Source organism: Sphaeramia orbicularis, chromosome 21, assembly GCF_902148855.1.
Source record: "Sphaeramia orbicularis chromosome 21, fSphaOr1.1, whole genome shotgun sequence".
Classification (NCBI taxonomy): domain Eukaryota; kingdom Metazoa; phylum Chordata; class Actinopteri; order Kurtiformes; family Apogonidae; genus Sphaeramia; species Sphaeramia orbicularis.
Window position 1 is genome coordinate 33,057,820 of NC_043977.1, and position 25,849 is coordinate 33,083,668.

Below are 25,849 nucleotides of genomic sequence, written 5' to 3' on the forward strand. Positions count from 1 at the left end.
TTTTTCTTATAGTGGATAATTTTTGGGCCTTTCGCTTTTTTTTCTTATAGTGGATAATTTTTGAGGCTGTTGTCTTTTTTTCTTATAGTGGATAATTTTTGGGCCTTTCTCTTTTTTTATCTTGTAGTGGATAATTTTTGGGCTGTTGTCTTTTTTTTCTTATAGAGGATAATTTTTTGGGCTGTTGTCTTTTTTTTCCTTATAGTGGATAATTGTTTGGGCTGCTCTCCTTTTTTTCTTATAGCGGATAATTTTTGGGCCTTTCTCTTTTTTTTTCTTATAGTGGATAATTTTTTGGGCCGTTGTCTTTTTTTCTTATAGCGGATCATTTTTGGGCCTTTTTCTTTTTATTCTTATAGTGGATAAGTTTTTGGCCTGTTGTCTTTTTTTTCTTATATTGGATAATTTTTTGGGCTGTTGCACCCCTGGGCCACCGCAGAATATACTGATGTTGTGGTGGATTTTAGTGCATGTTGAGTGCAGATGTTGGGCTGAAGATGGAGCCTGTGTTTACTGAGGAGGACGAGGAGGATGGGGGCGTGGCCTGCGTCTGATTGGCGGATTCGGAGCTCGGACAAACCGGCTGACTGGGAAGTGAATCAGCCAATGTCAAAGGAGCGCGGATCAGCTGTCATCTGTCGATCCTTCTCTACATCATCTACTGATAAAAACGGTCATTAACACAAGGAAAAAGTGCCCCCTATGCAGATTGACGTCAGGTGTACATCCGCAGCAGCTTCGCGTTGTTTTCAGGTGAGGCTAATTCAGTATCAGCTAGCGGTTGGGGTTAGCATTAGCAAATGCGCACATAGGCTCCATTAAGAAAACAGTAATTAACATAAACATGCTGGTAGCTAGCAGTAGTTAGCTCCTCTGATGCTGCAGGTTTATATTTCAACACAACGACCTCTGGTTGAGTCTCTGGGGTTGAAAAGTTTCCGAAGCATCACTGTATTTATAAGCTTTACTTTGTGTTAAATTAAATAATTATTATCACATGGCTTCACCTGTTGTTTATCTTTGTGCTAATGTGACTCTGCATGTGTGAAGCCGCTCATTAGCTTCACACTTTAAGCTAATGTTAGTTGTTGACTTGAGCGCAGACTTGCTGATGATGTGTATTCCTGGTATGCTCGGCGTTTCTGGGTCGTGTCTTTTCCTGAACTAAGGTGACCCGGGTTGTGGTGGCTCAGGTTCTGGCTCAGGTTCAGACTCAGACGTGTTGTTTTGCTCTACCTGTCCGTCCACAGGCACCATGAACTCCCTTCCAGGCAGAGCCGTCCTGTCTCTGTGCGGTCGTACGGCGGCGGGAGGCGTCAGGGTCTTTGGGGGATCACCGGGACACATTACCGCACCCCGGCCGGTTGATAGGGCCTCATTTCAGGCTGTGAGGGTCTGTCATTCCGGGACGGGCCGTAAGGGCAGCGTCAGCACCAAAAAGAGGGGCTACGACATCACCAGAAACCCTCACCTCAATAAGGTGAGACCACCACAGAGTCTGTCCCCTGTGCACAGACCAGGGTCATTACATCTGCTGTATTTAAGGTGTTTGTGTTAAGGTAAGATGTGATGGACCAGTACAAGACAGTACAACACACAACATGGAGCTTCCTGTAAGAAATCTAATGTATCAACACTGAGGATAGATCCACAATGTTAACTTAAGTCCTGAATATCCTCGAGACCCAGCAATGCATTTTTGTCCTCTTTAGTGGACAAGAGTTTCACAGCTTTACTTAAAAATAAACAACAAAAATGCTGTCCACTGCAAAGGATATTCCTTAAAAAAGAAAAGAAATGTATCTGGAAAACGGTTCCATCGTGCTATTTCTGATCAAGGCAATTATTTAATATAAAAAAAGCCAAAACTTTTACCTTCCTGGGACTCAGGAGGATATCATCGGCTTCCTGATAAAACCTGCTAAGTGACATTTTTGGTTGGGAATAAAAACCTGCTATCTCCCCTATTATAGCTTCAAATTTCAGTCTCCTGTGGAAGTTGTTTACATTCCATCATAAGTACCAACATCAAAGGAACAGATATTTTTTGTCATATTTCACAGTTTCCTGTTATATAAATAGTTTTTTATTTCTCCTGTAAAATTTGCCAAAAGTCACATAGCAGGTTTTATCAGGAAGCCAACGATATCTAGAAATGCAACGTTCTCTAGATGTCAGTTTTCACTAATTGACCACAGCACCATCTTACATTCCAATATGATCTAATGTATCTTCACCTTACTGTTGTTCAGAGTATCTTTATTTTTAGGAAAGTTTAGCAAACTCAATAAATCGCATCCTTTTGTTGAGAAAATTAAGATATCCCAGGTTGCAAATCAACTCAGTTAATTCTTCTAAATGAAATACCTCTGCCCGTGAGGTTATGATGGAGTTATGTTTGTCCAATCCAAGTGGAACTTGTGGGAAGGGTACAGCATGGGACAGCAACTCACTACATTATAGAACAGATTCATTGTACAAAAGGATGTGTAATGCACAGTTTTTGATTGAGTGACAGGACAGCTGGGCCTTGATGTGGGTATGTCCTCTCAGAATGCTTGTCTAATTAAGTTATTACCTTCACTCAGATACATATTGTGTGCATTAGGGAAAAAAACAGATGTTTGTTGAATAGATTGGATGTTGAGTGTTTTTATTTAACACATTGAAAACATGACTGTGTTCATGTCACTGTGTCTATATACAACATGATGTCCCTCATATAATGAGCTAAAAAGGTAGAACATACCACAAACAGAGACCACCATATAAGTACCACATGTCGTAGCACAGTAGTATGACAGCAATGTCATAGCTCTTATCTGAGTGAGATAATAGAGGTTAAACCAACTCAGGGCTGTGAACAGAGTGTGCACAGATTCCTCTGTGTGTGTTCACTTAATGAAGTCTCTAAAACAGCATTACAATGGTCTGAGATGAACTGAATATCCAGTTTCATCTACACTTGTAAAAATGCATTTGGGAGAGTGAAAATACCACTGCATAGTGACAGTGCAATATTAAAGTGTTTAGAACTGCAGTATAGAAGAACGAGAAAGAAAATTGCTTTCCAACGATGCTGCCGCTGCAGTGACTCTTGAACAAACATCCACCAAGTTTTTCACCTTTGTTTTGTCTGCTGTTTTTCTAAACCTTATGTAAACACTGAGCAAATTTTCTGCTGTGATGGCTCTGGCAGGACAGAAAATGAATCTATTACTCATGTACTGCTATGACTTGATACAAGGTCGGACGCAGTTTTTGTTTTAAACTGTCCAGTCACATCCACTCACACTCAGAAGTCCATCCTACCCTTCGATTTAACAAATACTTTTAACTCAGAAATAGTTGAAAGTAAGTTCACATTAATTTGGTGATTTACTTGGTCTATGACAGTCTTATTGTAAAAAAAAAAATCTTTATACTTTACAGTGCATGAAAAGTCAGTGATTTCTTTGAAAGTTTGATTATTGCATTGATAAGAGATAAATCCACAAACACACTTGCCACCTCAAAATAGGTAAATAAAAAGGTACGAATGGATACAGCAAGGAATTAATACATGCAGCAAACTCAAATAAAACAAGATTGCATGTCTCATTCCATTGTAGTGATAACTTTTGTGTCTGCAACAACAGTAAAATAATGACATGGGAGGTCACAGGGTAAAATGTTTTGGGGGGAAAAAAGAAATCTATAAGAAACTTTGTGCCCATTAATCAACATTTATATTTTTTGTGATCACACAGTCTTTCATGACTACAATTATGCTATACTATATTTGGTTATGTTTGGTTCTTCTATGTACAGATAAGTTTGGATTAGAGTCCTTACAAAGGTTAATCCAGTAGTACTTTATACCTCCTCCACCCGCCTTTATTTTCATTCTCTCCCTTTGTCCTTGTGTCTTTAGTCATTGTCTAACCGTCTTAATTACAGCCGCTGGTCAGGAGTGTCTCCTTAATAGGTTTACTGACTCTTCATCTCCTTGGTCTAATAGATTTAACTTAACTCTCTTAATATGTGAGCTTCCTTCAGACTGTGTTTACAAAACTACTTACAGAATCCTTCTAAATGCCTTTCTATATCTGACATTATCCATTCATATGAATATGTTTTAGATGTCAGTTTCTGTTCTTTTTCTGTCTTGTGTTAATCTAGCTTGATACTTAAGATATTATTGTTTCAGCGTCACCTTTGAACTGATGTTTTATTGCAGGATATTTACTGCACAACACTGCCAAACACCAAGATCATTGTAGTATAATCCTAAAACTAAAACCAGCCATGGAAAGATAAGTAGGCCAATTAAAATAAAACTTAACAATTCTGTTGTAAATGGGTCATGGTACATAAAAAATAAAACGCCAGCGCACAATATGAGGCTCTTAATATAGAATGGCTCTGTAAATCATATTCAGTGTTAAGAAATCTTTCATCTGGTGCTTTTCAAGTTCTGCAATTCAAAGTTTTCCTCCCACCCCTAAAAGTCACTACAAATGAACTAAAAGACTAATGAAAATACATAATAATGACTGTTCTATGATAGTGCTGTTTATTGTGCAGCTTCTGGCTAAGCTACTGAGCACCAATCACCAAAATACTCCTCAATGGAAAGCATGCAGCCACAAACAACGTCACAATGTGTACAATACTATGTGTAATATCAAATGTCCAGCACAGAGTCACGTTTCAGAACCATAATCCCTCTGTACAGGCGTGAATAATTTATTGTGAGTATCCACAGCAAACCCAACTGAACCCAGTGAGGACAGTTCATTTCTCATGTAGGTCAGCATTTTCTCTGGAACAATCAAGAGGAAACTGAAAGACAGGGAAGTGGATCTGACAGGGGAGTGAATACAGGCGCCCACACTATTGGACAGAAAAAATAGATTAAAGCTCACACTCCCCTCCGATCACTTTTTGGGAGTCCTGCCAAAGCACAGACAGAGACGCAGAACTAACCAAGACCAGAAGGCAGGAGGGTATGTGGCGGCTGACAAGATAAACCCTGCGCCCGTTTCAGTTCCCACCGATACTTTGGAGAAAATGGGCAAAATGTCAAATAAATATACCTTGTGTTTCTATTTTCAACTTTAGCGAGATTGCAAGTAAGAACACAAGCTGTGCACATTTTACAAGATAACATTCTGCACATTTTTCGAGATAAAATGTGCATAAAAGACATTAGTGTAAACATCACCATGACTATATTGGCAACACTGAATATGGCTTGCAGTTCTTTTTAAGCCAGCAACATGAGACTCGCTCTGCTGTTTCTGTTTTTTCACTTTGCTCTGCTCTCTCCCCTCTCACAGAGACACAACAACATTTAATGCTGTTGTCATGTACTTTATAAACATTAAGCCAAAGTCAGAATTACCCTTTTTTGTTTTTTCATTTTTGTATATTGCTAAACATATGAAAAATTCATTACACGTGCCACCTTCAAATAAATAACCAAATGAAAAATAAATGAGCCAGAATGCTACTTGGTACATACGTATTTGTGTGTTCTTGGCATGTTTTCCCCTGTGTCACATGCATTTCTTCCATTATAAACATACATACTAGGCTGATTCTCTTGTCATTGTCCTTGACCATGGTGCTGCTAGGATAGAGCATGTGTTGAAGTCTGTTTAATCTGATTCCTGTGTGTCCGTTAGCACTTGATGAGATTAATAATAGAAGACGTGTATGGGATATTTAATTTGCAAAGCCAATGCTCTAATGGCTTGAAAGATGAAATTCCTTGATGACATTTCCTCTAGGAGTTTAGGGAATTTATTTATTGTTTATACAAGATGTAAATGGTTTATCTGATTGTATAAAACCTGAAAGCCCAGTGTTTTTATTCATTAGACCCTATAGGTAACTTTGTAATGGAAGTAATTACGAGTAGTTTCATGATACATAGTTGTGTTTTTTTTTATCTTCTGTCTTTCTTTAAGGTGTAAAATGTGATGAGATATAGGGAATATTGTATACCGAGAGAGACACTGTTACATAATAATTGTCAACTATGCACATTGGTTGGGTGTGGTGTTTTCCATTTCAAAAAGACCGTACAGGATCTTCTGCTCGGAGTCTGTCAGAGCTAAAATTATTAGTTCAGTTCAGTTTAATCTGCACTAATTTGCGTTACAGATTTTTACCCTAAGGTTAGTGTTTTTGTCTCATCTTTTATGGTTTAGATTTATAACTTCAGACATTTATCATTTACTGCCACTCAGACAAAAACTACTGGCAGGATGGTTTGTCCATCAGCTCTACTGTGGGGAAAGAAGCAAAATAACCTCTATTTGGGGAGAGTATGAGTCAGACTTAACCTCGTCCTTTTCATGACTAATGTATGAGTCACTGTGGTTTAGATTTTGTGATTCTTATTTAGACTGCACAAACTGTTTCCAGGTTTTACAGTGTTGTATAAGTTGTTTTTTTTTTCTTTCACTCTGCAGGGAATGGCCTTCACCCTGGAGGAGCGCTTACAGCTGGGCATCCACGGCCTGCTTCCTCCCTGCTTCCTGTCCCAGGACGTCCAAGTGCTGCGCGTCATGAAGAGCTACGAACCACGCACTAATCCCTTAGACAAGTGAGTGCGACGTTTATAATGAAGCATAGTGAAGTGCTGCCCTAGTCACAGTCCAGCAGATGACCTTTAATTTACTCCATCAGTCACCAAGATTTAGTCAAATCTTGTCACATCTGTTACAGTAAAATAATATTAAGAGGCTACCACTGAGCTTTGTGAGGCCGGACTGAGACAGCAGAGCTTAGATCATAATCCTAACATGCTCACAAGGCTTCATCAGGGTTTGTTTTAGTCTTTCATTATTTGCAGATGAATAGCTTCTTGTATGAAAATGCATGCAACACTTATACAGTTTTCATCCTCCATAAATTTTACAGAATCTCCAAAGTCAGTCTGCCGAAGTAAAGACTAAAATATAACACTTCAGTAAAGTAGTTCCTGCCTGGGAGTGTTTTAGCCTCTTAAACCCAACTCGCAGATCCAAATACAAGTATTATTTCTCTGCTGCTAAAATTCACTGAACAAGCCACAGAAGTGCAAAAAAAAAAGGTTCCAAAATCATAACTTGGTTTTATATTAATTCTGCAATCGGCTAGTTCATTGTTTTGCTTTACATTGAAATTATTCTGACAAAAAACACATGGGATTAACGGGTTAAGCCTCTTTTCAGATCCTTATTTCACACCTCTTTGGCTCCACGATGCTCGAACTGGAAATTGCTCTTGGTGTGCCATCTAGAATGATCACTCGGTTCCCTTAAATGCACGTTGAGGACTGTGGAGCATGGCTAGAGAAGCTTTAATTGTAGAAGCACAGCCTATTCTTGGTTAAAGCTTTGCAGAAGTCTGTTCAGCGATCACACCTACGGTGCTTTAAAAAAATACATACGTGCGGAGCATACAAACCACGGCATCAGCATGACTTTGAAAATGAAGGTTTTCTCCAATCTGAAGGTTTATTAGTTATTTAAAATGAAAGGACAACATGTATGATGTCCATATATCACCTCATCACACATTACACCATGTTGAGAATTGAATCAAAAGTTAATCATAAGTTTACATAAACACTCATTTCACAGACATCATAAAATACAGCGGCATATTACAACAAAATAACAGACAAAGGACAGGTCAAAGGCTGATATCAAGTCATAACTTCAGAAGGACTATAATGCATAGAGAAACTTTATTAAACTTAGACCAATGTGTTTTAGCTTTTGGCCCTCACTGGGATCATCATAATAGATGTTACCAGCTACAATTAAATTAGAAGTGAAGATATTGCAAAATTTTATCTATCTATCTATCTATCTATCTATCTATCTATCTATCTATCTATCTATCTATCTATCTATCTATCTATCTATCTATCTGTCTATCTGTCTGTCTGTCTGTCTGTCTGTCTGTCTGTCTGTCTGTCTGTCTGTCTGTCTGTCTGTATCTATATATATATGTATACATACATACATACATAATACATGGAAAAAAAAAAGCAATCTGATACATCATTGAAAAAGGCAAATATCAACCTCATGTTGGAGCTATAGGAAAAGTCAAAGGGATTACTCAAACCAACTGGATCCACAAATATTTGGAGAAAGGCAAAAAAGGAGGAGAAAAATCTAAAAATCCAAATGTGTGTTTTCTCAGGTACATCCTGCTGATGACGCTGCAGGACAGGAATGAGAAGCTGTTCTACCGTGTGCTGACCTCTGACCTGGAGGGGTTCATGCCCATCGTTTACACTCCCACTGTGGGCCTGGCCTGCCAACAGTACGGACTTGCATTCAGGAGACCACGGTGAGAAGAAAACATTTCCCTTGTAGAAAACAAACAGCAGTTGTTTGATTTATAAAAGGTTATTATGATTAAGGTAAAGTACTGATAATGGAGAGGTGGTTTCATTATTTGTTCCTTGTTTGTGTTGCTGTTTTTAATGACACACAATCTCAAAAGTAGAGAACCAATGGCATTCTTGTGTATAAAGTTATAATGTGATGTTATTATGTTGGCTAAGTTTACCGTTTATTCATGATCCATAGTTCAAACTAAACTATGACAGTTCTGACCTTGTTCAGACGAGTCTAAACAGATCTTTAGTGCAGCTATGGACAACACAAACCATACAGAAAACAGGTGATTTGTGGTTTAACTGCAGCTGTTTTCTGTCTAAAAACACAGATAAGCGAACAGAGCTACAATGTCAACTATCTACTGACACAGCATGTGAAGTTCATAAAACATAGTGTTATTTTGACCGACTGTTGAAACATCCAACTGTGAGTTTGTTTATTTTAAGAGTACCATAAAATAGGTGTGTGAGAGTAAACAATGAGCTTTATACTTTATTCAGTGAGTGATAATTTGTGGATATATTGACTTGATTCATTGATAGTTTTGGGTACTGTAGTTGTGTTCTTGTACATGACTTCCCCCTGTTGTTGACTTTAGAACATTAATACCACATATATCCACTTTAGAGGTGCGAATCTTCACAGGCCTCACAACGCAAACTGAGTAGGATTCACCTCACAAGTGTTTTCAGAAATCAAACTGCGTGTGTATATAAAATAAACTGCTGCATCTTTACAATATCAGAATCTCTGTGACCCACCTCAGTACATAAACATAACAAAAAAATAAATCCTTCTCCTTCACAATCGTTTTATGTCTGCTTTATGAAGTTTCCACACCTCTAATTAATAAACACTGAAAGACATAAAACTTGTCTCAGGTATGTTGTAAATTGTTGTAAGTATAGTGTATAGAAAAGCAGCAGGCTGAAAACTGCATCCTACTTGTTTACAGAGGACTCTTCATCACCATCCATGACAGAGGCCACATTGCCACCATGCTCAACTCCTGGCCTGTGGAAAACATTAAGGTACAAACGCACATCTGCTTCTGCCTGAAGACTTTCTGATGTTGTCGCTCACATGTGTTTTTCTCCGCCCAGGCCATCGTGGTGACGGATGGGGAGCGAATCCTCGGTCTTGGAGATCTGGGCAGCTACGGTATGGGGATCCCCGTGGGGAAGCTGGCGCTCTACACTGCCTGTGGTGGAGTTAACCCACAGCAGTGTCTCCCTGTGCTGCTGGACGTTGGCACTGACAACCAGGTTAATAAGACCTCAGAACTCCTACAAGGCTGTAATCAGTAGTACAAATAAGTACTTTTAGTACAAATTTGATGCACACATTACTGTAGTGTTTTTCATATAGATTTATCCATCCACTTCACTATTTCTCAGAGGGAAATATAATACTTGCACTCTGTGACACTGGCTATAATACAGTTTTATGAGCTCTTGTGAGCTGTTATTTGACAGATAACATTTATTTTAGGTTATAGAATAACTGATGTCACATGGCAATCATTTACTGAGTTATTAACCCTTTCATGCATAGTGGTCACTCCAGTGGACAGTTATTCAGAGCCGTTCTCTTATATATTCATGGATTTTGTTGTTTTAGTTCCATATCAGCCAACACAGTGGACACTTATCCACCATCCCATACACTGCAATTTATACCATTTCTGTAAATATGCTGTTATTGAGAAACCTGATCTAGAGACACATGTTTAGTGTAAATCAATTCGTAATTTTTAGACTGTAATTAATAGGGTTTTTTTGCTTATTTGTTTGTTTTTGTTAAACAAAAAGTTTTTTTTTTTGTATATTATCTCTGTGAAGTCAGTAGTAACCAGTATTAAAATACATGATGAGAAAATGTGAGAAAACATTCGATTAGCAGGTTTAAAAATGTTTTTATTTCATTGTTTTAATACCCCTTTCTGATATTGAGTTTCAAATACATGTTTTTTTAGCTTCAAAATTTCAATGCACAGTCTAGCTGAGCGGACATTTTTGTAACTCCATGAAAAAAAAAAAACCCTCTATCGTATTGGTTTTTTTTTTCAGGAGGAATAAAAACACTCAAGAAAAAAATTTGACTAAGGTTCACATAATTCATGCATGAAAGGGTTAAAATGATAAAATCATGAACTCAAATAAAAAGGTTATGGTTGATTGTCCCCTACTGATGGGAAGTTTTTGTGTGTGTGTCCCAGACGCTTCTGGATGACCCTTTGTACATCGGACTGAAGCACAAGAGAATCAGAGGAAAAGAATACGACGACCTGATTGATGAGTTCATGCAGGCTGTGACAGATAAGTGAGTATAAGTATGAATGTCCCCAATGACCTTAAGTGGTCTTGATTTGTCTTGATTTGTGACCCCCCCTCTGTGATCTGCAGGTACGGGATGAACTGTCTCATCCAGTTTGAGGATTTTGCCAACAGCAACGCCTTCCGCATCCTCAACAAATACAGGAATCGATACTGCACCTTCAATGACGACATACAAGGTACTTTGACACACAAAGGCTTCATGTATGTGTGTTTTTATTTAACATTTAGGTAACATCTGGAGATGGACAAAAGTAAAGTGTCATCTATCATTATTAAGAGGAAACTTAAGTCCTTTTTAAGTGTTGTTTGTTTCTGACCAAAAACTAAAAGAAAATCAACCCATTAGCTATTCTGTTATCCTTTCTTTAGTTTGTGTTTCTGAGAATGTGGTTGGCAAAGGTTGTTGGCAAAGATGTAAATCTGAGAAGTCATCCTTCCTCTTTTTAATATATGAAAATGTTTTCAGTTCACCATCTTAATTTCTCTTGCTTATGCTGCAAGCCTCAATCTTTCAGTACCTCAACTATATTTATATCTCAGAAACACAAAATCAACCTGTACAAGTGACTTTCATCCTTAGAATGATGTCACCAGGAGCACAGACTCTCTTCTGATCCTAAATATGACAGAGACCAAACTATTCATAACTGTTTTCATTTCCTTTCAGGCACGGCCTCTGTAGCTGTGGCTGGGATTTTGGCAGCTTTAAAGATCACCAAGAACAAGCTCTTGGACCATACTTTTGTTTTCCAGGGAGCAGGCGAGGTGAGAGGATTTTATTTAGTATCAAAATAAGAATAGCTGTCCTTAATCCAGCAGAGATTAGACTGTGTTTTCAACCTGATGACATTTCAAGTTCATTGAAGCCTTTAGTGTTTCATCTTTTATTTTATCTTTTTTTCCAGGCTGCACTGGGCATTGCTCACCTGCTCATCATGGCCATGGCGAAAGAGGGTGTAAGTCGAGAAGAAGCTGCAAAGAGGATCTGGATGGTGGACTCAAAGGGTCTCATTGTGAAGGTACTGTATGTGTGCATCCAAAAAAAAAAAAAAAAAAAAAAAGAACTCTATCTACTTTCCCTCCTACTTTTCCTTGACCTTAGTAGAAAACTTCTTGAGGTGAAGGAAAGATGTACAGGAGAATTCATAAGGACTTAGGAAAAGACACTGTGGTGTTGAGAAAATCCGGCTCCACTTACACCAGAGGGATATTACATAGACCAGCTGTGATGAAACTACAATATTCTGAGGATGGAGTACAAAAAGTACATCTTGGATACTTTCCATGGTAAATTCTTACTGTGCTGTTTAATGCAGGTCAAAGGCTGGAACAGAAAGGGACCTAAACAGAGGCTAAAGCTACACAAATAGTCACACTCATCATCCTGTCTACTTATATGAATCCTGAATCACAATTGTATCAAAATACTAAATCCATGAAAAATAAGTATAAAAGCTATAAATTATGTCTATAAATTTGCTTGCCTACATGTGGACACTTTTAATTGTGCTTGGTGAATTAAAAACATCATCTGTCTACATTAAGGATAACATTTTAACCCCTAATACATGTCCTCTAAGCTGATTTGCAGCATTTCCTCTCTTGCTGAAGATTAATTTCACTGTTTGCAGTTTAGCTTGAATAAGGTGTCTGTGACTGAAGGAGCTGAAAATTAGTCAATGATAAATCTATAGGCAGTGAAGATCTAACTCATGCAAACTAAAAACAGGTTTTGATGCATTAATTACGTTTTAACATTTTACACCAGCAGTCATATTCAGAGTCTTTAAAGGTCAACACATATCATCATGTTAGACAGTTGTTACATCCGGGTTATTTCACACGTTTACTTTCTACCGTCTTTAGCAAAAAGGACTATTTGGTACCACCTTACATCTGTCACTGCTTAACTCTGATTCTGACTCTATATTCTGCACCAAATGGGGATGAATTAAAGTCAGTTTTACCCAAACACAGGGAAGAAGCCATCTGAACCACGAGAAGGAGGAGTTTGCTCATGAACACCCACATTTGAAGACCCTCGAGGAGGTGGTAGAAACCATCAAACCCACTGCCATCATTGGTGAGTTTACCCGCCTCTTATATGCAATTACACAATTATCATTTATATATTTCATGCTGCTCTATTGTACATGAGTTGAAACCTGAGTATTTTTGTATGTAGAGGTTTTGTTAACTTTACTTTTTTACATTTTGTATTCATAAAGACAGACAACAACTGCCGGCAAAGAATTCCTTGTTTACATACGCTGATTCTGATTATATGATATGATCTTCTTCCCGTAGGACTCCAAGTGTTTTTCACACACACACACACACACACACACACACACACACACACACACACACACACACACACACACACACATATATATATATATATATATATATATATATATATATATATATATATATATATATATATATATATATATATATATATATATATATATATATATATATATAGGGTGGGGAAGCAAAATTTACATTGAACATTTAGTTGTTTTTTCTCAGCAGGCACTATGTTAATTGTTTTGAAACCAAACATATATTGATGTCATAATCGTACCTAACACTATTATCCATACCTTTTCAGAAACTTTTGCCCATATGAGTAATCAGGAAAGCAAACGTCAAAGAGTGTGTGATTTGCTGAATGCACTCGTCACACCAAAGGAGATTTCAAAAATAGTTGGAGTGTCCATAAAGACTGTTTATAATGTAAAGAAGAGAATGACTATGAGCAAAACTATTACGAGAAAGTCTGGAAGATACTATTGAAGAAGAGTGGGAGAAGTTGTCACCCGAATATTTGAGGAACACTTGCGCAAGTTTCAGGAAGCGTGTGAAGGCAGTTATTGAGAAAGAAGGAGGACACATAGAATAAAAACATTTTCTATTATGTAAATTTTCTTATGGCAAATAAATTCTCATGACTTTCAATAAACTAATTGGTCATACACTGTCTTTCAATCCCTGCCTCAAAATATTGTAAATTTTGCTTCCCCACCCTGTGTGTGTATGTGTATGTGTGTGTGTGTATATATATATATATATATATATATATATATATATATATATATATATATATATATATATATATATATATATATATATATATATATTGCATATAAACTTGATAGAAAATAGACAATGTACAAAACAGAAGGGAGAAAAAATTCCAATTATTTCTTGCTGTGTTTGATGATAAAAACTGAATGAAATCAAGTTCACAAACTTTCAAGTACCACTGTAGCTGATCCCAGTGCAGTGATTATGCTTCACAGCAACAGAACAGTGTGCTTTGAAACCTATGAATAGTTTTTTTTTGTTCACATTGACCTTTTTGACACATGTGAACCTGAACTTTTAGGGACAAAACAATAGATTGTACTTTTGTATTTAATGTGAAGGTGTGGCTGCTATTGGAGGAGCATTCACTGAGAAGATTATCAAGAACATGGCTTCTTTCAATGAGAGGCCAATCATCTTTGCCCTGAGTAATCCCACCAGCAAAGCAGAGTGCACAGCCGAGCAGTGCTACAAACTCACAGAGGTAATATCAAATCCTGTAACATTTTACCCATCTGTCAATTAAACATGTTTGCCGAATCTTTTCTTCACATGTTTGTGTTTGTGCTCTGGTTCATCATCTCTCTTCCTCTGGGTGTTCAGGGCCGAGGCATCTTCGCAAGTGGAAGTCCATTTGATAAGGTGACGCTGGCTGATGGGCGCACCTTCTACCCTGGTCAGGGAAACAATGCCTATGTCTTTCCTGGAGTCGCGTTAGGCGTCATCGCCTGTGGAGTGCGTCACATATCTGATGACATTTTCCTCACCACAGCAGAGGTCAGTTTTTGTGTGGACATTTTGTAAAAAGTTAACAGATATAACGTGCAGGAAAGCTTTTAGTGAATTAATTTGAAAGTACCAGCTGATAAACTTCACCAGGGTATTACTGTCCTTTGGACATCTGCACCTTTTCAGTCTAATAGCGGTGTTTTCTAACCCCAACTCCTGTAGAAATAGACACTTGTGTAAAAACAAATGATGAAATAAAAGTAGAGGTACTGATTCATTACAGGCTCTGAAAAATAGTCAAAGTATCAACTTAAAAAGTCCTTGCATCATTTTCCCAATATGTGAAACCATTCTTTCAATTGAAATAAATATAATGAACAATAAGTTCAGTTTTAATCTTGTGCTGTTGTGCATGACACACCTGATACATAAAACAAACATTTTCTACGTGTTATTATTCCATTTGTGTTGAAGTATTGATGTTGAAAAGTTCCAAATAAAAACTGATAATTCCCCACAAATGCATTAAAATTAAAATAATGATGCTGTTATGAAAATTTAGGTATAGAAAGTGTCAGAAAGTCTATTTAATTTCCAGGACTTTTATTTTGAAGTTGACGTGTACTTTGCCGTAGTGCGGTCTTTTCCGCTGTCGGCAGATGTGCATGAGTAATGGAGAAGTGGTCTGTGTGCGTGCATGACGCAGTAACCACACACACACACACACACACCCCATGCATGTAAATATATCAACCTTTGGGAATAAATGACTCCTGAACCAACTCTCTGACCGGAGTTTCTCTTCAGTGACATCCTATCTGATTTGAACTAGCAATCCAGAGTTCCATACTCTTTCACATGGTCCTTCGAGCCGGATCAGATAGTTCACTGCGGACAATATGGAGTCACTACAAACCCCTGCGGACTCAGCAGAACATCTCAGACCCCAGCGAGAGATGCGGCCACCAGCATACCTCGCTGATTATGAAGTTGGATACAATCCTACAGTGGTGGGACCATCTGCATCCAACATCCATGAGGAAGCTAGAGCAGTAGCCGCCAGAGAAGCACACTTTCACCACGTCGAAGCAGCTTCTCATAGTAGTAGACCTAAGTCCCAAAGCAGTGTTGGATCAAGCACCAGGAGCTCAGTTTCTAAGAGGTCAGTTACAGACACTCTGTCAAACCTGCAGGTGGCAATGTTGGAGGAAAGGGTTAAACGCATGGAATTAGCCGAGGTGCAGAGGCAGATAATGGAAGAGACTCTGGTCAATGAACATTGCAGTCTTCTGGACAAACAGGCTCGAGATGCACTCAATGAAAAGGAGACTCTCCTCAGAGAACAAGAGCGGCAGAGGCGTGAATTAGAGGAAAAAGCAGAAACTGCTTACAAGGCTAAGGAGGCAATAACTAAACATCTGATGCTGCAAAGGCGACTGAAAGAGAAGGAGATGGAAGTAGAGAAAGCTGCTATGATAACCTCCTTCCTACAGGAGGAAGCACCCCAGAGCCCTGCTCACTCCAGACCTATCAGTGAATGTGAATACAACCCCCGGCTTCTAGCCAATTCCCATACATTACTGTCACACTCACATGGTCAACCTGAACAGCTCCACTCTACACCATCAACTAATGTTCCACCACCAGCCTTTATTCCAACAGCTAATCCTCCTGTCTCCACTAGCCCCCCAGTGACTCAAATCCAGCCTGCTCCGCTACACCAAGCTAATGCTACTATAACCAGGCCAACCATTCTAACACCTACATATACCACCTTACCTTCCTCTACGCCAGCAGCCACCAACCAAGCTCCTCAACTACGACCGGTATCCACCATGGATGCCACCACACCTCAGGCTCAACCACCCTCTCTAGCTCCCAATACGTCTCTGCTTAGCCAGCAACCAACGGGCTTCAGTCAAGTACAAGTCCCGCCTGTCCCTCTACATTATCCACAGCAACAGCCAATGCTACCGTATGCAGGTATGCTGCCTTATCCTTACCCCACTGTTCCACCTTTACTACAACAGGTGCCAACGCCTCATATGGGGTCTAGAGTACCACCCAATCCTGAACTTATGGAGCTATTAGTTGCCACATCGTATGGATTGCCTAGACCTACATTACCCCAATTCGCATCTGGTAAAGAGTCAGACTTCGCCCTACTTAAAATGGCTTTAGACAATTTGCTTGAGTCACATACCCACCTTACAGAACAGTTCAAATACCAAATTCTTCTGGATCACTTAAAGCTGCCAAGTGCATATAAGTTAGCCCAAGCATATATGCACGATCCAAAGCCATATACCTCAGCGCTCCAGGCACTCCAGGATAAATATGGACAACCCCGGCAGCTGGTGCAGAGTGAGTTAGGGGCCATCTTAAACTCACCCCCCATAAAAGCAGGAGATCCAGAGGCATTCGACAACTTTGCTCTTTCAGTCCAGGCTTTGGTGGGCATGTTACGCTCCTTAGAGGGTGAGAATGGCTATGAACTGCTATGTGGTTCTCACGTAGATAGACTACTCAGCAAACTGCCTGCTGGTTATCGGGACGGGTTTGTTGAGTACAGCTTGAACCAAGGCATCCTGAGGACTGGAACAGATAAGACATATACGCTTGTAGATTTCTCCACTTGGCTTAAGTTGAAGTCCCAAGCAAAGCGTATCTCATCCAGAGCAGCCACTATGTTCCAAGAGCAGTCAAAGGGCCAAGTGGTCAAAGCCCAGAAGAAATCTTTGGGCCATCCATCTAATGTGTACTATAACACAGAAAGCCAAGTTAAAGTCTCTACTTCAGATCCAGATCGCAGTACCAAGCCTCCTAAGGCAAAACCCAGTCTCAAACCTTACTGCCCGTACTGCGATTCCAGAGAACACTACCTCAGTCTGTGTCCTCAGTTTAAAACACTCTCTGTAGTAGAAATTGCTACCTGGATCAAAGACAGAGGTTGCTGGACATGTGGAAGGAATCATACTCCAGAAGCATGCAGTCTGAAGAAGCCATGTAAAGTCTGTAAGCAGCAACATCTAACTGTGCTTCATGAAGTGTGTCAGCAAGGAGCCAGAAAGGTGTTAATGGTCAGCTCTGCTCCTACAACTGTCTATGTTGATCGTCCAAATCGTCCACACAAGATTATGCTCAAGTTGGTGAAGGTATGTTTATACAATGCAGAACACTCACTAGAATGTTTTGCTATTCTGGACGATGGATCAGAAAGAAGCCTCATTCTTCCCTCAGCCGTCCAACGCCTTCACTTAGCTAGAGAGCCAGAAACCCTGCCTTTGTGTACGGTCCGCCAAGAGGTGGTCCACCTACAGGGAGCTGCAGTTTCTTTCAACATCTCGCCAGCTCATGCACCTAAGACCAGATATAACATCGACCATGCATTCACAGCTGATGAGCTGAGTCTGTCCGAACATAGCTATCCTGTTAAGTTACTCATGCGCAGATACCCTCATCTGCAAGAACTTCCTCTCCCATTGGTGGACAAAGTTCAACCCTTACTCCTCATTGGATCGGATTATCCACATCTACTCATTCCTAAACAACCAGTCCGATCTGGCCCCCCTGGGAGTCCCTTAGCAGTGTGCACCGCTTTAGGATGGGCGTTGCAAGGCCCAGCCAATCTCAGTCAATTTCCTGATGACCACTCACACTGCTACTTTGTTACATCCCCCACTTCAGAGCTACAGCGACATGTAGAGCGTCTTTGGGAAGTTGACATACTCCCCTATGCTAATACTAAAACTGTCACACGATCCAAGGAGGATATGCAGGCCCTTGATCTACTAGAACAACGTACTATTAAAGTAGATGTAGATGGCGTGACAAGGTATGCGACTCCACTCCTCAGACGCAAAGGGAGCCCTCTGCTGTGGACACCAAAGACCACTCTGCTCCCACAGCTGCGAAGCACAGAGCGTCGTCTAGCTAAAGACACCGCCTTGGCGGACACATACTGCCAAGAGATACAGAAGCTAGAACAGCTGGGCTATGCTTCACCCATGCCTCCTGACTCAGTAGATGATTCCAAAGAGTCTTGGTATCTGCCCCACCATATAGTCCATCACAATGGCAAGGCCAGAATCGTTTACAACTGTTCTTACCAGCACAATGGACAAAGTCTCAACAGCCAACTCCTGCCTGGTCCAACTTTAGGTCCTTCCCTCCTAGGCGTCCTTCTCCGGTTTAGAGAGCACCATGTAGCCATAAGTGGTGACATCAAAGCGATGTTTCATCAGGTGCGTCTACAACCAGAGGACAAGCTGCTACTCCGATTCCTATGGAGAGGTATGAGAAAGGAGGAGGAACCAACTGTGTATGAATGGCAGGTTTTACCATTCGGGACTACATGCAGTCCATGCTGCGCTACATATGCCCTCCAGAGACACGTGAGGGACAACAGTAAGGGACAGGAGGACATTTTACACATAGTGGAAACTGCTTTCTATGTAGACAATTGTTTGTCTAGTCTCACAAGTGCGGACCAAGCTAAGACCCTCATAGACCGAATGAGAACAATGCTGTCTGCTGGAGGCTTTGACATAAGGCAGTGGTCCAGCAATATTCCCTCAGTCGTTGAACACCTCCCAGTTGAGGCTAAAGCAGCTAGCACTGAACTGTGGCTTTCCCAGCACACTCAAGACCCTGAAGAACCAGCACTGGGTCTTTGCTGGAACTGTCTCACTAATCGACTGGGGTACCGTCATAGACCAGTAGAGTATTCACAGCCCACTCTGAGGAATGTATACAAAGTGATGGCAACACAATACGACCCAATTTGATATCTTATCCCCTACACAACCCGAGCAAGGATCCTCATCCAAGACCTGTGGAAAGTAAAAGTTGGTTGGGATGAGAAGATTCGTCCAGAAGCTCTGCTGGATCAGTGGACACAATGGGAGAGTGAACTAGTCTATCTTCCACAAGTTGAAATACCCAGGTGTTACGTTCCACATGAAGCAGATATGGAAACACCCATACGAGAAGCACACATCTGTGACGCTTCCGAAAGAGCATATGGAGCTGTGGCATATATGCGTACCCAATGCCGCAAAGGTGAGGTCCACATAGCATTTGTGATGACTCGATCACGAGTTAGTCCCCGTAAGCAGTTGTCCATTCCACGCCTTGAACTGTGTGCTGCTTTGACTGGTGCGCAGTTGGCCAAACTCATCATGACAGAACTGTCACTCACTCCCCATCACATCACACTCTGGTCCGACTCTACAACAGTCCTGAACTGGCTCAAATCGGACTCATGCTGTTATAAGGTTTTTGTGGGCACAAGAGTCTCAGAGATCCAGGAACTCACTGAAGGTGCAAACTGGAGGTACGTCAGCACCGTAGACAACCCTGCCGATGACCTTACCCGTGGTAAAACCCTGCACGAGCTCTGTCAGCCAAGCAGGTGGAGTCAAGGTCCACCATTTCTCCAACAACCTCCAGACTCCTGGCCAGTGATGCATGGCGAAGTAGCGCCAGCAGAAGATGAGGATGAATTACGCAAAACCATGTTCTGTGGAGCATCAACCTGTCCTCAAAGTGTAACGTGTGATCTCATCAATGACAACTGGGGCAGTCTTATCAGAGCTACTCACAAGAGCCTTCATGGGGTGGCTAGCGACCAAAGTGGTTCTGCGATGACAGCAGCTGAAGCATTAGCTGCTGAACTACACCTTCTGAGGCAATCACAAAGGGAGAGCTTCCCAGAAGAAGTTGAAACGCTGATTGCTGGTAAGCCCATTTCAACACAGAGTCGTTTGGTTATGCTCTCTCCAGAGTATGATGCAGCTGTCGGTCTGATGAAGGTGGGAGGCAGGCTCCATAGAGCAGAGGATCTCGACCCAGATACCATGCATCCTATCATTCTTGATCCAAAACACTATGTCACCAAACTGCTCATTAAGAAGTATGACCATGACCTTATGCACCCAGGTCCAGAGCGAGTTTTTGCAGAGTTAAGGCGAAGATATTGGATCTTACGGGGAAGAGCATCAATCAAACGCCATCAGCACAGCTGTGTCGAATGTCAAAAATGGCGTGCAAGTCCAGTGGTACCTCAAATGGCAGATCTACCTCCTGCAAGACTCCGTCTATACAGGCCACCTTTCTGGTCTACTGAAGTTGACTGCTTTGGGCCCTACCACATCAAAGTGGGTAGACAGACTGAGAAGCGGTGGGGGCTGATTTTTAAGTGCATGACGACAAGCTATGTACATCTCGACCTGCTTGAGAGCCTCGACACAGATGCCTTTTTGATGGCCTTGCGTCGATTCATCGCTCGACGGGGTAAACCATTTGAGATCCTGGCAGACAGAGGGACTAACTTTCGAGGTGGAGCTGCAGAGCTACAAGCCAGTTTTGCTGTTCTAGAAGCCCCTCTTCAAGAACAGCTCGCCAGACAAAAGATAGAATTCCGTTTTAATCCCCCCAGTTCTCCACACTTTGGCGGAACATGGGAACGAGAGATTAAGTCAGTCAAGGCAGCTCTCCAAGTCATACTCCAAGACCACATTGTTGCTGAACCTGTACTTCAGACTGTGTTGATCGAGGTGGAGGGAATAATCAACTCAAAACCACTGGGATACATCTCCTCTGATGCCGCTGACCCAGACCCGGTCACACCAAATCTACTTCTCATGGGACGTCGAGATGCATCACTCCCACAAGCCATCTATGCCTCTAGCGATCTCATGAGTCGAAGAAGATGGCGACATAGTCAGATCTTGGTTGACCACTTCTGGACTAACTTCATCTGCCATCACCTTCCTGACCTTCAGAAGCACCAGAAATGGCACAAAAACACTGCCAACCTAACCACTGGCCAGGTGGTTATGGTCGTTGACTCACAGTTACCCAGAGCCCAGTGGCCCATCGGGAGGGTGATGAAGACCTGTCCAGGCTCGGATGGTCGAGTCAGGGCAGCAGAAGTGAAAATACAAGGTCACACCTACCTGCGACCAGTCGCGCACCTAGTGCGGCTGCCAGCCAGGGAGGATGAAGTGGACATATGAATGAGACTTTCTTTTGAATTCAAATTTATAGCTAAATTTGGGGGCGGCTATGTCAGAAAGTCTATTTAATTTCCAGGACTTTTATTTTGAAGTTGACGTGTACTTTGCCGTAGCGCGGTCTTTTCCGCTGTCGGCAGATGTGCATGAGTAATGGAGAAGTGGTCTGTGTGCGTGCATGACGCAGTAACCACACACACACACACACACACCCCATGCATGTAAATATATCAACCTTTGGGAATAAATGACTCCTGAACCAACTCTCTGACCGGAGTTTCTCTTCAGTGACATCCTATCTGATCTGAACTAGCAATCCAGAGTTCCATACTCTTTCACAGAAAGTGTAGATATTTGTGGTAAAATGTAGAGAGTAAAATTAAAATGTTACAAAAGTAAATGCTCAAATATTCTGAAAATATAACTGAGAATGCTACTTAAGTATAAAACAGAGCATTAGTTCTTTACTTCTCTCTGATGTCTACTGCACTTACATTCTGTGTTATTTCTATTTGTTTCCTCTTTGTATCTCAGGCGATTGCTGATATGGTAACAGAGGAGCACCTCGCTGAGGGACGACTCTATCCTCCTCTTAACACCATTAGAGAGGTGTCCGTTAAGATTGCATTGAAGGTAAGTGTCTCCTGTATCTTAAATTATTGGACCACAAAAAACAGAATGTAACTTCAGTGACATGGAATGGGATGAACCTTAACATCAACACATTATATTATATTTATGTATCTGTCTGTATGTATCTGTGTCTAACAGTGAGGTCAGTACAGTAGTTTGAAATGAGTTGAAAAACATCATGTCTGGATGTAAGAGTCAAATAACTGGAGTGAAAAGTGAAGTGAAGTCATTTGGAACTTGATGGAAGTCATGTAAATAAAAAATGAAATGGGTCTCAGAGAATAGAACACAGAAATGTTTGACCCTATAACTATACGCCAAACCATTTTGAGCTGTAAATGGGAGTAAATGAAATGGGTTGATACTTATGATAAAACCCAAAGATCCTTCTGTATCTGAAAATAGTTCAATATGCCACTTGTTTGAAATGTTTTTGAGCCATCGTACACAGATGATGAAGCAGTTTTGAACATATCATGAACCTACATCATGAAATTTGCATCAGAATGAAAAAAAAGCCTCTAGTCAGAGTTCAGGGCTTCAGTTCTATCTGGGTAAGGAAAAAGCCTATATTAACCTATATTTTTTTTATATATATTAATATGTATATATAAAATAACTTATACTAAACATGGCTAGCACACGCCTAAATGGATATGCAGATTTTCGGTGTGCCTTTCTCAGGTGGTAAAACCAGTTCAAAAACTCGTACTAACCCTTTCAAGGCCTCATGTGTCTGTGATTCTCTGTGGACCTGAACTACTCCTGTCTCACACCCACACCTGGATGTGCAGACACTGATCACCACTTACTGACCCAATGTGTGGAGTTACAGCTAGAGTAAAGTTATACTTACATTTGAGAGAAAACCTTAGATTTTTGAATGTGTTTAGAAAAATGAATTTAATATATTTAAACTGCAGATCAGATCTCTGCATTTTTGTAAAGAAGTCTGTTCTTGCATCGAGACTAAATTTCAAGTTTTGTTGCATTTAGTTAAAGTCAGTTTCATGGTTATTTTGTGACCAGTATCATTTAATATATAATGAAGTGAAATGACTAAATGGTGATTAACTCATTCCCTGGCCTGATCTATTTCCTTCTATTGTTGATAATGTATCTTTCTTTTTGTTCTTGCAGCTTGTCGACTATGCATACAAACACAACATTGCGTCAGTGTACCCTGAGCCTAAGGACAAAGAGGCGTTTGTGCTGTCTCAGATCTACAGTCCTGACTATGACTCCTTCACTCTGGACACGTACACCTGGCCACAAGACGCCATGAACGTCCAGGATGTGTGATCCAGCATCGCCCTTATTGTCTTTATGTTTAATTAGCTGCCATTGCGTCACATTGGACTTGTGCATTGCCTCCCATTTCAGATAATTTGACCCAGATTCTGGCTTAGTTTGAGTCTGTCTTCATAGATTACAGCATGGACCTGTATAACACAAAGCTCACAGTATTCAATGTGAATTAGACACCCAGTGATAAGACAGACAAACATGGAATTATGATATATATGTCAGGTGTTCATCTTTGTTTGGTGCTGTTCTGTTTTATTAGATCCTCCTACCTGATTTGGAGTCTGACTGAGAAACTGTTTTACATCTGCACTGCAGCATATCCAATACTAAAAGTCTGTCCTCTGTAGCTGTACAACTTTATCTACACTCCCGCTGGCAGATGTCCCAGCTAAGCTCTTTAAGCAGTGATTCATATTTGCGCACAAAGCTTTCTCTTGTCTGAAAAAAATGAACAGAGGACTCATTTTCAGTCCTGAGTTCAATAAATTCTCGTAGTGCCTCTTTCTGTGTGACCTCAGGACATCACTGCTCCGTATTCTGAGTTAAAACTCTTATCTCCATTTTGTCCAATGGTCACATGCGACACATGGTTCTAAACCTGTAGCTGCTTTGTAGTTGACACTCCCGTCCTGTTTTAACACATCTACAGGACTAAAAACACTCCAGGATCATTATGTGTTTGCTTTTCTCTTTCATAGGGGGTATTGTTAGAATGTGTGTCATCGTCAGGGTGGGGTTTTTGTATACAGTGGTGTGTTTTCCCCTTAGTTTTGTACAGAGAGCTGCCTGTTGTGTTTTTGCCAAAGTTACTGATAAATATAATGAACTGTTATCTATTAATCCTAAAAAAAAAAAAACATTGATCTGTCAGATTTAGTACAGAGGGAAATGCTTGAGTTTTTCAAAGGGAACATGGGAATTTTTAAATAAAACTGTTAAAAATCAGTAACTGTTTTTTTCCCATCTTTTTCTAACTGCTCTTTTTTTTATGTACTTTTTATTTTGTTTTTGAGAAAAACATAAATACTTACACTAACGAAACAGAACAAACAAACAACAGGGGGGGAGAGTCCAGCTTTAGAGCAGCATCTAGTCCACATATACATTCATCAATATATTCATATACCCATATTTTTTTTTTCCTCTACAGTAAAGTTTGAGGATCCTATGAAATTATACAAAGTCCGGTCTCACAGTTATAATATAAGAGAGCCACTTTGACCAATTTTCAGTAACAATATCAGTTTTACATCTTAAATTAAATGTGATTCTCTGACATATATTGTACATCAGTCCGGTCATTTATAGTGGGTATGTCTCTTTTCAGCCATTTCCTAGTCAGAGTCTTCTTACTTGCCACTAAGAGTAATCTCAATAACCATTTATCACTCTTAGTACACTTGAGTTCTTCTAAATTGTTGAGATACATAGTCTTAAAGTCAAAACAAATTTTAAACTTAAGAACTGCCTCCAAGAGGCCATGGACACGTCTCCAAAAAAGAAAAAAAACATTGATCTGCCAGCTTTAGTACAGAGGGATATGCTTGAGTTTTTCAAAGGGAACGTGGGAATTTTTAAATAAAACCATTAAAAATCAGTAACTGTCTTTTTTCCCATCTTTTTCTAACTGCACATTTAAGTCCAATTTTACAGCAGAATCAGGCAATATACTGAATTCATCTAACTGATCAAGATTTTGTGCAAAATGCCTCATTCACAAAAAAATTAAAATGCAATCTATTTGCATTTTGCAATATATATTGTAAGTTTATATAAATGTTACATAATGGAGTATTACAGAATCATGTTTTGTCCTCAGTTCACATAAGCAGATACATATCGTATTTCATAATGAACAAAACAGATTCAATTATCAGTGGCGTCTACAAACAAGAAAGTTGGCAGTTTGATTCCCAGGTCCTGTGCGTATGTTGAAGAGTTTGGGCAACACTGAACATGAAATGTAAATGAGGTTTCAGTGACAGATACAAAGAACTTGACTTTTTGTAAACTCTGGAGACTGATAGAGTTTAGATCACAGGTGTCAAACATGCGGCCCTGGGGCCAAATCTGGCCTGCCAAAGGGTCCAATCCAGCTAGGATGAAATACACTGAAAATATTAACAATCAATGGTGTAAAAATCATTTTAATTCAGGTTTCACATACAGAACAATTAGATCTCAATTGGGTCAGACCAGTGATACAGGGGTTGGACAAAATAATGGAAACACCTTCAAAAATCAACAAAATATAATTTAATATGGTGTAGGTCCGCCTTTTGCGGCAATTACAGCCTCAATTCTCCGAGGTATTGATTCATACAACTTGTGAATTGTTTCC

The 25,849-nt window shown here is 40.2% G+C and overlaps 1 protein-coding gene across 1 annotated transcript; it reads left to right on the forward strand.

Annotated features, from left to right (window-relative positions):
* Window positions 1–572: 572 nt before the first annotated feature.
* me3 (malic enzyme 3, NADP(+)-dependent, mitochondrial) lies at window positions 573–24,453 on the forward strand. Its single transcript, XM_030124907.1, has 15 exons — window positions 573–753; window positions 1,251–1,480; window positions 6,462–6,595; window positions 8,188–8,337; window positions 9,346–9,421; window positions 9,494–9,655; window positions 10,609–10,712; window positions 10,796–10,905; window positions 11,397–11,494; window positions 11,635–11,748; window positions 12,707–12,812; window positions 14,164–14,306; window positions 14,426–14,599; window positions 22,102–22,200; window positions 23,341–24,453. The coding sequence occupies exons 2-15, from the start codon at window positions 1,256–1,258 to the stop codon at window positions 23,500–23,502; spliced, it is 1,857 nt and encodes a 618-aa protein (XP_029980767.1). The 5' UTR covers window positions 573–753; window positions 1,251–1,255; the 3' UTR covers window positions 23,503–24,453.
* The last annotated feature ends 1,396 nt before the right edge of the window (window positions 24,454–25,849 follow it).